Source organism: Asterias rubens, chromosome 4 (genome assembly GCF_902459465.1).
Source record: "Asterias rubens chromosome 4, eAstRub1.3, whole genome shotgun sequence".
NCBI lineage: Eukaryota > Metazoa > Echinodermata > Asteroidea > Forcipulatida > Asteriidae > Asterias > Asterias rubens.
Window position 1 is genome coordinate 8,530,507 of NC_047065.1, and position 14,222 is coordinate 8,544,728.

Sequence of the window (14,222 nt, forward strand, 5' to 3'; positions counted from 1 at the left end):
TTAAACGTTGAAAAAATGTTACAATTATAGACAATGATTTTGGGTTGAACAAAGAAAAATTGACAAGAGCGTGATTTGAACCAACGACCTCCGGAGGTCGTTGGTTCAAATCCCGCTCTAGTCAATATTTCTTTGTTCAACCCAAATCATTTAAAAATGTACCCAGTCAGTTTCCCTTGTGGTTTATTATTTGAATTATAGACAATATGTTACAATCTGTCTCTTTAGGGAATTGTTCTCCACCAATAGGAATAGCTAAACTGTCTGGGGTATTTATGAATACATATTAATTCATATTATACAAATATAACATGGTTTGAGGGTGACTAGTCAATATTAGCTCCCTGAGGTATTTGAAGTTGACAAACTAGTTCCCGAGGCGAAGCCGAGGGAACTATTTTGCCGAGGGAACTAGTTTGTCACTTTGCAATACCTCTACAACTTATCACCCGAAATAAAGCATGTTATATTTGTTTACTGTACTTCATACATACTATTACCGGAAAAACGAATTTGGAGCAAGGGAGAATGACAACTGTGAAAAAAAATGCACATGATAAGTTTGTTCATGTGTTGGATGTCGCTAGAGGGAGTGCTTTTCGTGCGTGTAAACAAAACAGTACCGTGGTCGTAAAGCGCATGACAAGTAGAATAGCCTCTGGGCTGACCGATCGCACATGGTTAAGGCGGTTGACAAGTAGAATAGCTCCCGGGCTGCCTGGGCGCTGCGCATTAACCATGTGCATGGTTAAGGCGGTTGACAAGTAGAATAGCTCCCGGGCTGCCTGGGCGCTGCGCATTAACCATGTGCATGGTTAAGGCGGTTGACAAGTAGAATAGCTCCCGGGCTGCCTGGGCGCTGCGCATTAACCATGTGCATGGTTAAGGCGGTTGACAAGTAAAATAGCTCCCGGGCTGCCTGGGCGCTGCGCATTAACCATGTGCATGGTTAAGGCGGTTGACAAGTAGAATAGCTCCCGGGCTGCCTGGGCGCTGCGCATTAACCATGTGCATGGTTAAGGCGGTTGACAAGTAGAATAGCTCCCGGGCTGCCTGGGCGCTGCGCATTAACCATGTGCATGGTTAAGGCGGTTGACAAGTAGAATAGCTCCCGGGCTGCCTGGGCGCTGCGCATTAACCATGTGCATGGTTACTCGTGTGCACTATTGGTAAATAGCAAAAATATCCCCTGGCACGTGATGATGAATGGACCAGTAAGAACTCAACTCTCGATCATGAATATGTATGAGGTATAGTAACACTGATTATATCTTAGGACCAGGTTCTCCTCCCTATAGACTATGGTTAGAATCTTGTTTAAAATCAATCATTGTTACTGTTTGAACAGCTCCATATTATGAGCATATCACCACACAAGATAAGAAACAGCTAATTCTAAATGAATGTTATTGAAACAAACTTAATACCTTGCCAAAACTGTATTGAATTCTAGTTGCACTAGACACTGTGTGATGTCTGGGTTGGATTTATTGGTGCCATCTTGAGCCACCATGTCAGTCAGGAGCCATAATGATAACCTCCATAGCGACATCTGCACAAAGGAATAGGGTTTCAAATTGTTTAAAATTAATTGCATAAACGAGTGGAAGGAACTGTACAACAATGTGTTAATCCGCAACTCTAAATAAATTACTAACTTTGCCCTATTTTCCAAAGCTTTGTAGGGCTATGGAAGCTACAAAATAAACCCAACCTTAATTTTGTAGGTCTTCTATTAGTAGAAAGAGCACAACAGTCCCTGAAAAAGAAGAGATCAAATGCTGGCATTTTCATTCATTTACAAAAATTTGTGGCCATTTTTGGTTCTGATTTAAATCACCACACCACTTTACTGTAATAGACCCAACTGAAGTGTTGATGACAAAAGAGACTATGTATTCAGATTCTGGATTAAAGGCATGACAAATCAAATGCATGAATTGAATCCAGAGAGTCTTCTCAACAGAAGTGTGTTCATTGATGCACAAGTTTGGTTTTAACCCATCCACCGATGTGTGTCAGCACTGTATACTAAGTGCTTTCCCGAGTCTAGAGTTGCAAGGGTCATGGGTTCGAATCTCACTCGAGTATGCCTGGGAAAGTACTGAGTATACAGTGCTAACACACATCAGTGTATAAACGGGTAAAAACCAAAATTAATATGGGCTAACCTTGTTAGACTAACAGACTAAGGAACAGCAGTTTTGTGTAGATTGGACTGACATGTGATGTGTACATGGATGGATATGCAGACTGCTACAAATACAGGAAGTAAAGCTAAACATTGACAATTTTTGTTTTTCAGACATTTCTTGTGAATTATGAGGAAATTTTGATGATTTTGTCCTCCCCCAAAAATCTACAAAATTTTACAAAACTAGCAAATTTTGCAACTTGCGAACTTCACTTCCATGTTTTTTTATTTGTTTATGTTTTAAAAATTGTTTTTGTCAATAAAAAAATGCAAACGATCCAAAATTTTCGTTGATTAAAATAAAAAAAGTTAAGGAAAACCCTTGCAAGTGCTCTTCAGATTTCACACACATTCTAGTTTTCTCTCCAATCTGAATAATGCTTGGTTTTCATATATGTCTCATACATGTATACTAGTGACTAGAGCAAAATGCTATACAGCATAATCCCTGGCAAACTTGACCATTAATTGACAAACCACATCTACTGTACAAGTTTGATTGAACTTTACCTTGACTGCATAATGGTGTGTAGCTTCTTGTAGTGATTTTAAACATTCAGTCAGGCTTGTTGTTATATGACTACATGTCATCAAATCTTGCTCTTCCTTCGATAGCACTAGGTCTGGGTCAAAGCTAATAACGCAAATTGAAATAACAACATTAACAGAAATGAACCAGCAAGGGTAATACTCAAAATCAACTAAAATGTACAAAACAAACAAATATAAACAAACACTTCAGCGTCAATAGATCCCCAATCAATCCATTACAGCATGCCTGCCCACTGTCAGTACTCGTCTTTCAAAGCTACATGGTAACTTTGGTACGCTTGGCAGTTATGGGTAAATAAAGCTATACATCTGAAATGGTAAGTTCTCCAGGGCTACATTTATCAATGCAATTAATACTTCCATTATAACTTGTTATCTTCAAGTACGCGCTAATCCTCCAATCAGATTCGCAGAATAGAGTGGTGATAAAAACCTACATTGCATGCCTAATATCACGACCTACACCTTGTGTGTTCTATGTCACGCGCCAAGTTTGCTTGAAGATAAATATCTAATCACACGCGTGCTCGTGGAAATACAGAAAATATAGCGCGTCTGCGTCCCATATCCAACTCCGCTTCTGGCCTCGTCGGATATGGGACGCAGAAGCGCTATATTTTTCCGTATTCCACTCGTGCTTGTGTGATGACTTATAATATCATTAGGTTAACAGATATTATGTAAATAGTTGAAGTTACAATAGTTTTTGATAAATGTTGAATAACTCTGAATGTGTACAATTCCTAATCCTTAGTACCTGGTTGGAGACTCTAGTAGTGTACTAGACTGAATCCTCTGTATCATATCCTTGATACCACCATACCATGCAGTATTCCATAATAGCTTCACCATTCTCCATGCAACAGGGGATCTTTTCATTGCATCATCCAATAATGGCAGTTCTATTCGATGGATACTTTGTGACTTGACAGTAGCACAACGGAATGGAAGCCTGTACCTAAACAAAACACACAGAAATTTGGAGTCCAGAAGTCTTGATAGTTAACAGATCATTATGTGACCAACTTTGTGTCAGTTTCTTTTATGTTATGTGAGTATAGTGTGTGGCTACTGGGTATGCTTTCCATTACTGATAAATAGTTCAGATATCAAATAGATACAGACCGTCAAGGGGTCACAAAAGAAAACAGCAAGTCCAGAAATGTAGCTTGTCATATTTGGATATCAAGATGGTGTTTTAGAAAGGGGTGTGTAAGGCTACAAATTTATCAATTATGTTATTTATTGATTAGGTTGTTGGGTTGCTGGATGGAAATGTATCTTGAAAATTCATTGGCAGACCTCTGTTTGGCACAAACTGAGACCTCTGTTTGGCACAAACTGAGAACTCTGTTTGGCACAAACTGAGACCTCTGTTTGGCACAAACTGAGACCTCTGTTTGGCACAAACTGAGACCACTGTTTGGCACAAACTGAGACCTCTGTTTGGCACAGACTGAGACCTCTGTTTGGCACAAACCAATGTATTAAATGGATCGGATGAAGACTTCAACACCACTAATACATCAGCACAAAACAGCTTACATGTAACACAACAAAATAACACTCAACAGTATAAAATTGTAAATTTCTGGTTTCATTGTATGGTCTTATAACAGGCTTGTTCAGTGGCAACTTCCATTTCAAACCTGTTTACTTGGAACCTGTCTGGCACTTCCTTGGTTTTCTAGTACCAAGTACCTGTGATTATCATTACCGGTAGTTCCAATTATCTAGTACCAGTTCTGAAAAACACCAATTCTGTAGGGGCTTCAGAGCCGACATTTCCTACTCCTGAGCTCAAACTCTTTCCAAGACAGAAATAAACCTTATGCATTGACATCAATCAGCCGCCATCTTAGAGGAAAAACGGTGATGAAACAATCGAGATGCACGGATTTGTACGCGCAGCGCACAGTATTGGCCAATGAACAACCTCCTTTTGACCTCTAGGTGAGGGCACCCTACTGAAATGACGTCATGTGCATAAGGTCTATACTATTAGTGCCACAACTTTGTAGGAAGACTACAGTCTGATCATGGAGAAAAAAACAATTATATTTTGTCATTGTCTGTTTTTATGATTTTCAAGTGCAAGGTTCAAATCTAGTGGCACTGTCTGTTGAGTCTCATTGTTAGTTTGATGTGTATGGGATAGGGAGCAATGGGTGCATCTCTCCCATCCCCAGGGCACCTTTGTACAGCAGGCCTTATGACTAAAAATAAAATCAATGGTCAACAACATGGACCTTTAAAGACAGTGGACACTATTGGTAAATGTCAAAGACCAGTCTTCTCACTTCGTGTTTCTCAATATATGCATAAAATAACAAACCCGTATAAATTTGAGCTTGATTGGTCGTCGGAGTTGCGAGATAACTATAAAAGAAAGAACACCCTTGTCACATGAAGTTGTGTGCTTTCAGATGCTTGATTTCAAGACCTCAAATTCAAAATCTGAGGTCTCGAAATCAAATTCGTGGCAAATTACTTGTTTCTCGAAAAGTACTCCAATTCAGAGGGAGCCGTTTCTCACAATGTTTTATACTACAGAACCAACCTCTCCCCATTACTTCATTACCAAGTGAGGTTTTATTCTAATAATTATTTGGAGTAATTAGCAATAGCGTCCACTGCCTTTAACACAAAAGGTTTGGGCATTAGGCTAACAGGGACTCCCTTGATGTACTTGCCAGTTTATCCCTAGAAATACTTACTTTTGTGATACACATTTAGGAAGACTAAAGTGGTTTACAGACTGGTTCTCATCTGTAGATAGAGAGGCAACCTCATCAAAAAGCAGTAAAACCATGATATGGGATGCATGGTACCGGACACGTGAGTCTGTGTAGCACAACAAAGCACCTGAAAAACATATTTTCAAAAAGAAATACATGTAAAAGGCAATCCTACAACAAATACACAACACTTTACTTGTTTCATGTACATGTACCTTCCCTAAAATGTCAATAAAATAATAATAACAAATTAATTTGGGTTCTCACTGTAGACAAAATTCCTGTCAAAAGTACATGTACATCATATCTTTTTCATTTTTGCCTAAGCACTGTTCTGCTCCTGTTCACTTTTTAGATCTGTGTATAATCCATATATCTAACACAAAATGAAAAACTATAAATAAATAAAATAATAATAAAGGCAAAGTTACTTTGGGCCAATAACTATGCCCTGAGGTACAGTGGGCTATTTTTGATAAGATACCGTTTCTATCGTGATTTTCCAACAAGCACGGAATGTATCTGTGTTGAGAGATGAGAAACACATCCCTAATGAGCTCTACCAGAAACAGCATGTTTTAAACCTACAAGTACCGTAGTCAAGCAAACATTTACGGTCAAGTGAGTCAAAAGCAGGGAATAAATACAAAAGCTTTTAATTGAGTACATGTTCATGTATGTTATTGTGCACTCCCAGCATTGGAATTGTAGACCAAGTGTTAAACAGCAAAAAACAACAGAGTCAGTAACATCAAAGATTGAGAAAAACTAAATATATATGATTGAACTACATTGAAAACACCATGATGCAGCCTGATGAAGGGCAACCTAACAATCCCAACGAGGCTAGTTACTAAAGGAATCAATGTGTGATGAAGAGGTTTTCAACTAGTGGTTTAATCCCAACGAGGTCTGTAAAACTTATCCGTTTCTGAGTGCTTGAGCTTTGTTTCCACCTCTATGGTATGTTCAGTATACGTTACATGTACATGTACGATGTCCGTACGTGTGTGTTTTCCAGTTCCGTTCGTGCGCATGCGCGTATAGTCTTGGTGCATTTTCGCTGGTTTTCCTTTCACACACAGCGCGGCCAACAGCGCCTGCATCGCCCGTAACAAGAAACGTCTTGCATCAAGACCAGCGCGGACAACCGGTTACAAACACTGGTCATTATCAACGGTTTAAACACCCCACGTGACGCGCTCTCCACCAATAGGAATAGCGAAACTGTCTGAGGTAATTATGAATGTAGGTTAAGAACGGCAATAGAATCTGCTTCATATTACCTCTAGTTACCTCTTTAGTTTAAGACTCACCTCTAAGCAGGAGCAAGTAGATACTATCTTGATGCGCTAACCGATGTCTTAATGATACATTAGCATGTAGGATGTGACGCAAGATACACATACATGCTGGAATCAACAGCAACTACCAATGCAACCACATCAAAGACAATGCATATTGATATAAGATTTATATTATATAATAATAATAACAATAATAATAATAATCGTATTTATAACGCGCCTTTTGCCAAAGGATACAAAGCGCCCCGTGGTATTTCTGCCAGGAGTGGGGCGAAGTTTTGAGATATAAGACCTAATCCTTAGCACCATGTAAATGAATTGAGGAAACCACTCGACTTGGGCACTAAGCAAGTTTTATCCATCATAAACAAATGCTGCTCATCATAGTGCATAGAATGAAAGATAAAAATTAACTTCTAACAAAGTTGCGTTGACCTATGTACCTACTGACACTGAAAAGTTTGATTTAACCTAGGCATGTCTTCTACACACGTCACTTGCTCTAGAAATGTGTTAATCATTCAACATCCAAAAGAGACTATCAACAATTATTAATGACATTCTGAATGATAATGTACATATGCGAGAATGCACATAACGTATAATATGATGTATACCTTATTCTGCTTGAAGCTATCCATAGATACACTTGTAACTTGCTGTATGCATTCTATCACCTTCTCCAAACCACCTTGAGACAAGAAGGCTTTATGGACACTCACATCTGCAATACATACAAACAAGAACACAAATTACATGTACCAATTAAATCATTAGCACACTGTCTTCTTTTTTATAACAGATTAAAATAATTTTTGACAGGAATATAAAAATTATATTTATTTTAGGAATAACAGTTTGTGTTTTGATTCGAGTAGGCACTGGATTAGAGGTTACATCACATGACCTTCTACAGTTGACTACCAAGAACACCATGACTACCATGATGTTTTGAATGGATATACATGTAGGTTAATAGGCTGCAAATGTGTATTCAGTCATTGTGGTCTGTTAAAACAAACTTTTATTTTTATTTTTCTGAACACCTTAAAGCAATGTACGTGGGAACCTAATGTTCCCTAGACTGTCTGAATTTGCATGACACTTGCATAGTCTAAAGTAAATGCGGAACTCTTTGGTTTTTTGAACCATTCATTTGTTTTAATCCTATATAACTAACATGTGCAATTTTCATTTCAAAAGATAGTACTATCTTTTGAAAAGGAAAATTTAGCGTTTTTAAGATACATATATTGCCGGAAACCTGGAGCGTTTAAGTCCACCCAGGGAAAAAATTGGAAGACACAATCTTGGAAATTTTTCTAAAATTCAAATTGTTGGGGATAAAAACTGATATATTTTTTCCAAAACAACATTACTTGGAATCAAAATGATTCTCAAAATACTTTATAAATACTACTGTGAGTGTTAAGCAAACACTGCTCTATTTATACACACATAATAATATGGGGGGGCTAATCGTCCTTACTCGCAGCTACAGCTGAATTGTGAAGAACGCGGCTACTACGTGTTCGAGAAGCAGGCATGCAAGGGTGCATTCATCTGCCAGCCACATCAACCCATTATGACCACGGAGCACAGCCAAGATCGAAAGTGGTTGATTTTTCCCGAGGGAGGAAAACCGGATGTTCTGGAAAATCCTTGTGGCACAGCAGAGAACCAATGCACAACTCAACTCACATATGGCCCCGGCGGCCCGGGAATAAAACCGAGGTCACCTTGGTGAGAGGCGAGCACTTAACGCACACGCCAACAATGCCACCATGTACATCAACTATAGCCACAACTTGAATCTCTGTTTGCAGCAGTTTATCAGTCAGTATTTATCCTTAACTCGAGTAAAATACATAAATAACTACAGTTTCAAACAATGTTTGATCAATCTCAATTGATTTAATAGATGAAAATTTGCGTCCGGTTAAAAAGAATATTGATTTTGGTTTTACTCATAAACACCGATGAGTGTTAGAACTAATATTTCCTGGGGTTTTTTTTTCATACACAAATCTTAAAGAATGCACAGTAAGTGTTAACCTTGAACGATGATAGCTATCTGCTCCAGTGCTGATTTTCTCAGATCATCCTCACTGTTAACAGCGGTAAAAATACCAAAGACTTGAAGAAGGCCCTCAATCTAAAATCAAACGACAAGATAGTAGAAACATAAGATGCAGCAACAACAAAATGAAAATCCACCTGCATACAATATTATAATCATTACTTTCACCAAATTTGCAGCACTGTATTTTCTATAGAATGTTTATTGTTGTCTTTACAATTTTACACAATACAAAGGATGGCAATTTGTCATCAAAAACACTCCTCTTGGTTTTAGAAACACGAAAGGACCACATTTTGTGCAATCTACAATAAGGGAATCAATGTGTGGTGAAGAGGTTTTCAACAAGTAGTTTAATCCAAACAAGGCCTGGTTCTTGATAATTTTACCGAGACAAAGTCGAGGTAAATTATAAAGCACCAGGCCTCGGCGGGTTTAAACCACTAGTTGAAAACTGATTCACCACACTTTGACTCCCATTCATAATACCTTTTCGGTCAAAAACATCATCCCTTTTTGGTCAAAAAGTAAAATAAATGCACAAATTATAATTGTTAAATGATTTCTTTAAACACAACACCCCTCCAGCTATGAAATGGTTGAGCCCTCCGCTGCCCTCGCGTAAACAACTCCTTATAAGGGAATGCTGTGGGCGTCGCGCATATCGCGTGATGTGGCACAACTGTTTCAGCCGTTGCACTTGACCAATAGGAATGAAGAAACTGTTGTATAAGAACAGGTGCAAGGTCGCGTGTCACGCTTATGAATTAACACTTTTTACCGGTCATTAACAAAAGGTTTATGCACACCCACGTGACGCGCTCTCCACCAATAGGAGTAGAGAAACTGTCTGAGGTATTTATGAATGGATGCTAATGACAGCTTTAGTATGTACAAATTATTCAAGGAGACATGAATGAAGGACTTGTTTTAAAAAAGACATCTTGTGTGCTGCGATAACGTAATAACATGCCTTGAACATTCTGTGTGGTCAGAGTGCAACATGAGTATTGGCATTATACACTCAGACAATTCATTAGGTCAGACACCATGCATCCACAGGGATAAAAGGTAATGGAATTCATGCTGCAAATCTACCTTGTAAAACACCTAATTCCTGTCCTTTCTACTTTTGCGTAAAACAAACCATGATTAGAGGCCAGTAGGCATCCTTGATTGTTTCCCACTTTCCTCAGCTTGGGAGTGAGTCTAAACTCAGCATGCCATAGTCCATTCATAAATACGTAAGACAGTTTATCCATACTGATTGGTCGAGAGGGCATCACGAGGTGTTGTTTGAACGGATGATATAACACCAGTAAAAAATGTTATAACATGGGCGTGACACGCACGCTTGCACCTGTGCGTATTAGACAGTTTCTTCATTCCTATTGGTCGAGAGCAACGGCTGAAACAGTTGTGCAACATCACGCGATACGCGCGACGCGCACAACATTCCCTTATAAGGAGTTGTTTACCCGAAGGCCTAACCATTTCATAGCTGGAGGGGTGTTGTGTTGAAAGAAATCATTGAACAATTATAATTTTTGCATTTATTTTACCTTTTGACCAAAAGTGTTGATGTTTTTTGACCAAAAAGGTATTATTTTATGAATGGGAGTCAAAGTGTCTTGAATCGATTTTCAACTAGTGGTTTAAAACCGCCGAGGCCTGGTTCTTGATAATTTACCTTGACTTGCCTCGGTAAAGCTATCAAGTCCAGGCCTAAACGCGGGTTTAAACCACTAGTTGAAAACCTCTTCACCACACATTGATTCCCAAATTAAAAGCTGTGGCTTTCGGCTGAGGACAGGATCGAGTCACAGTGAACAAAAACAATCATTTTCTTGAAAGAGATAAAGACATGTAAGTAGCAAGGAGCATTTTATGAGAACCTATCTTGTCTTTACTTGGTTTGGTTGCTCAAAATATTCTGAGGTGGTCATGGTAAATATTTCTTGGAATCTTGGAGCAAACAAATTAAAAGAATTAAATATTTAATAAAGTCTCCTACGGTAAAAGCTGAAGGTCCCGAGTCTTGCACGTCTAGACTAACAGGATGATCCATGAAGAGGAGGTCAGCTACATCTTTCAATGTGTACATATCTAAAGATGGAAGCTTCCTTGATTTATCTGCTTCTTGAGAGAGATACCACATCAAAGCCTTCGCTCCTTCAAGACGTACACTAAGAAAAGAATAAGAAGAAGAAAACAATCCCAATAGATTGATCTAAGTCAATTACAACACTACATATTACTGTGCTCTCAATATTCATGTATAACAATCAGTTGGGTGCAGTTTTAATAATAAAATTCACCAAAAGATCTTTTCAATAAAAACAAACCTCTCAAAGATATCAACATTTTGCCTTATTTCTATTATGTGAACAAAAGCTAAGTCTGTTCGCAGCAGCTTTTCTCCAATAGGCAATGATTGTGTTGTGTGGTTGTTGCACAATTAACTTACATTCATAAATACCTCAGACAGTTTCGCTATTCCTATTGGTGGAGAGCGCGTCACATGGGTGTGTATAAACCTGTGTTTATGACCGGTAAAAAGTGTTAATTCATGGGCCTGACACATGACCTTGCACCTGTACTGATTGTCGAGAGGGCATCACGAGGTGTTGTTTGAACGGATGATATAACACCAGTAAAAAGTGTTATAACATGGGCGTGACACGCGCGCTTGCACCTGTGCATATTATACAGTTTCTTCATTCCTATTGGTCGAGAGCAACCGCTGAAACAGTTGTGCCACATCACGCGATACGCGCGACGCGCACAGCATTCCCTTATAAGGAGTTGTTTACCCGAGGGCGACGGAGGGCTTTCCCATTTCATAGCTGGAGGGTGTTGTGTTGAAAGAAATCATTTAACAATTATAATTTGTGCATTTATTTTACTCTTTGACCAAAAAGGTGATGATGTTTTTGACCGAAAAGGTATTTATGAATGGGAATCAAAGTGTGTAGAATGCCGAGGCATGGTTCTTTATAATTTTACCGAGACGAATTACCTCGACTTCGTCTCAGTTAAATTATCAAGAACCAGGCCTCATTGGGATTAAACCATTAGATGAAAACCTCTTCACCACACATTGATTCCCTTAGTTTTGACAAGTACTTTTGGATTGCAATTCAGCCAATATTATTATACATGTACAGTTCATGGAGGTGTTAATAATAGTTCAACTATTGGTTCTTACAAATTTCTTGAACTTGGGACAGCTTGGAACGTTGAACATTAACTGAGCTACATACCTTTGCTCTGCACAGAACAGTAGCCTTAATGATCCTCTTAGTTTTTCCAGACCAGACAAGTCTTGAGATTGTCTTACTTGACCGCAATGGATTGAAGGTTGTATTAGATCCAGGATACACCTGGAAAGCTGGCTCTTGGTGTCTGATACCCCCTACAATCAAACATTCATTGTATACTCATTGTGTGTCAATCCAAATAATACTAAGCATCTCAAAGACTATCTCTTTTCAAATAACTACTTTTATAATTTCTTAAATTCCCCATCTCTGTGAACAAATGCAGCAAAACGTAGGAAGAATAATAAAAAGTTTGTACAATTGTTTTTCCTGCAAGCTTAAAGGCAGTGGACACTGTTGGTAACTACTCAAAATAATTTTTGGCATAAAACTTTTCTTGGTGACAGGTAATGGGGAGAGGTTGATAGTATAAAACACCGTGAGAAACGGCTCCCTCTGAGGTGCCATAGTTTTCGGGAAAGAAGTAATTTTCCACAAATTTGATATCGAGACCTCAGACTTAGAACTTGAGGTCTCGAAATCAACCATCTGAATGCACACAAATTCGTGTGACAAGGGTAATTTTTCTTTCATTATTATCTCGCAACTTCGATGACCGATTGAGCTCAAATTTTCACAGGTTTGTTATTTTATGCATATGTTGAGACACAACAACTGTGAAGGCTAGTCTTTGACAATTACCAATAGTGTCCACTGCCTTTAAAGTTTTAAAATAAACAAAATTATTTTGATAAACTTTATCAGATAAACTTTCTAAAAATAGTCCAGCGTAGGGTTATGCTGGTATTTTTGCTAAAGTCCACCAAGGGCAAGCATATTAAACAAAATTATTCATGTTAAATTCTGGACCATTAATTCTTATGTGCACGTTTCAGGCATGATGCTAGGTTTCCAAACTATTCATGTTGTGGGGCCATGCAATAGGTTAAATGGTGTTTTGCGCGAACTAGTTCCTGAGCGGGCACTAGTCTTTGAAAAAAGTGCCCGGTTACAGCGCCCTCTCTTGACTTGAACCGTGAACAGCAACTACAAAACTTCCATTCTTTTCCAGATTTCTGTTCTTATTTCACATTTTAGACCGAGCTGTGTTATAAAACACATATTGACTGGCATAATTCGGTAACCAGTGTACGTCTATTCCCCCTCGGGCCTGTGAGTGACCACAAGAGGGGCATATTTCCCTCTGCCTCTTCTGGTCACTCAAAGTCCCTCGGGGGAATAGACAGGCACTAGTTACCTCATTGCCAGTCAATATGTGTATATTATTCTAAGGGAAATCTGTGCTAAATGGCACAATGAAATTTTCTCAGAGTGCTGGGAAAGTCCTGGGCGGGCTCAACCAGCACAGCTCATCATGGCTACAACAATGGTCTAGACATGGAACTCAAATTCATGTAATGTTTATGAGTCGATGTTTGTGTCGAGTGGATTTGGCTGGTCATGGCACTCGTGTCATCAAGCAAGACACTTTTTCCTTAAGATGGGACGTCTAGCCCAAGGCCACTTGTGTTGTGTAATACACATAAAAACACCCAGCAAACTGGAAGTGATTTACCCGGTGTTTCTGGCATGGTGTGGAGCAGCTTCCACCACATCACCTCCTCAATCTATCACGGAGTGTCATTATCAAGTGGTCATGCACACTGGACTCAAGCCCTAGTTTTTCTGACCACTGGATTGTAGGCTTGAGGAACTGTTCTTAACACTCGTGTCCTGTGGCATGACACTTAACAAATTTTTTTTCTTTGGATGAGAGTAAAGCCCCATGTGTAAAAGAACCCAGTACACTAATTGTACAGAGAATCGGTTTGCCTGGTGTTTTCTGGTACAATTGGCTGCAGAATGCGCCACAGCACCTCGTAAACATGGTGCCATGTAAATAAATGGTCTCATATTTTTAACTTGGCTCCACATACCTCAGAGAGAAAAAAAACATGGAGCACTTTCAATCGTGCTAGGTCTACGTATTATAGACCGATCCATTTTAGTGTGAAGACGCGGAAACTGCACGGTATGGTCTTTAAAGAGTGTTATCATTGTGTGTACAAACTGTATTGAATAAGTAAAGAC

The 14,222-nt window shown here is 38.9% G+C and overlaps 1 protein-coding gene across 1 annotated transcript in view; it reads right to left on the bottom strand.

The window, feature by feature from the left end:
- The window catches only part of LOC117288895 (rotatin-like), a 99,897-nt gene that overhangs the window by 57,240 nt on the left and 28,435 nt on the right, over positions 1–14,222 (bottom strand). Inside the window, exons 16-24 of the mRNA XM_033769765.1 lie at positions 12,135–12,286; positions 10,886–11,057; positions 8,847–8,946; positions 7,409–7,515; positions 6,801–6,912; positions 5,464–5,611; positions 3,504–3,704; positions 2,705–2,828; positions 1,428–1,552 (exon numbers count right to left, since the gene is read on the bottom strand). Coding sequence (XP_033625656.1) covers positions 1,428–1,552; positions 2,705–2,828; positions 3,504–3,704; positions 5,464–5,611; positions 6,801–6,912; positions 7,409–7,515; positions 8,847–8,946; positions 10,886–11,057; positions 12,135–12,286 — 1,241 coding nt within the window. The remainder of the gene's footprint in view (positions 1–1,427; positions 1,553–2,704; positions 2,829–3,503; positions 3,705–5,463; positions 5,612–6,800; positions 6,913–7,408; positions 7,516–8,846; positions 8,947–10,885; positions 11,058–12,134; positions 12,287–14,222) is intronic.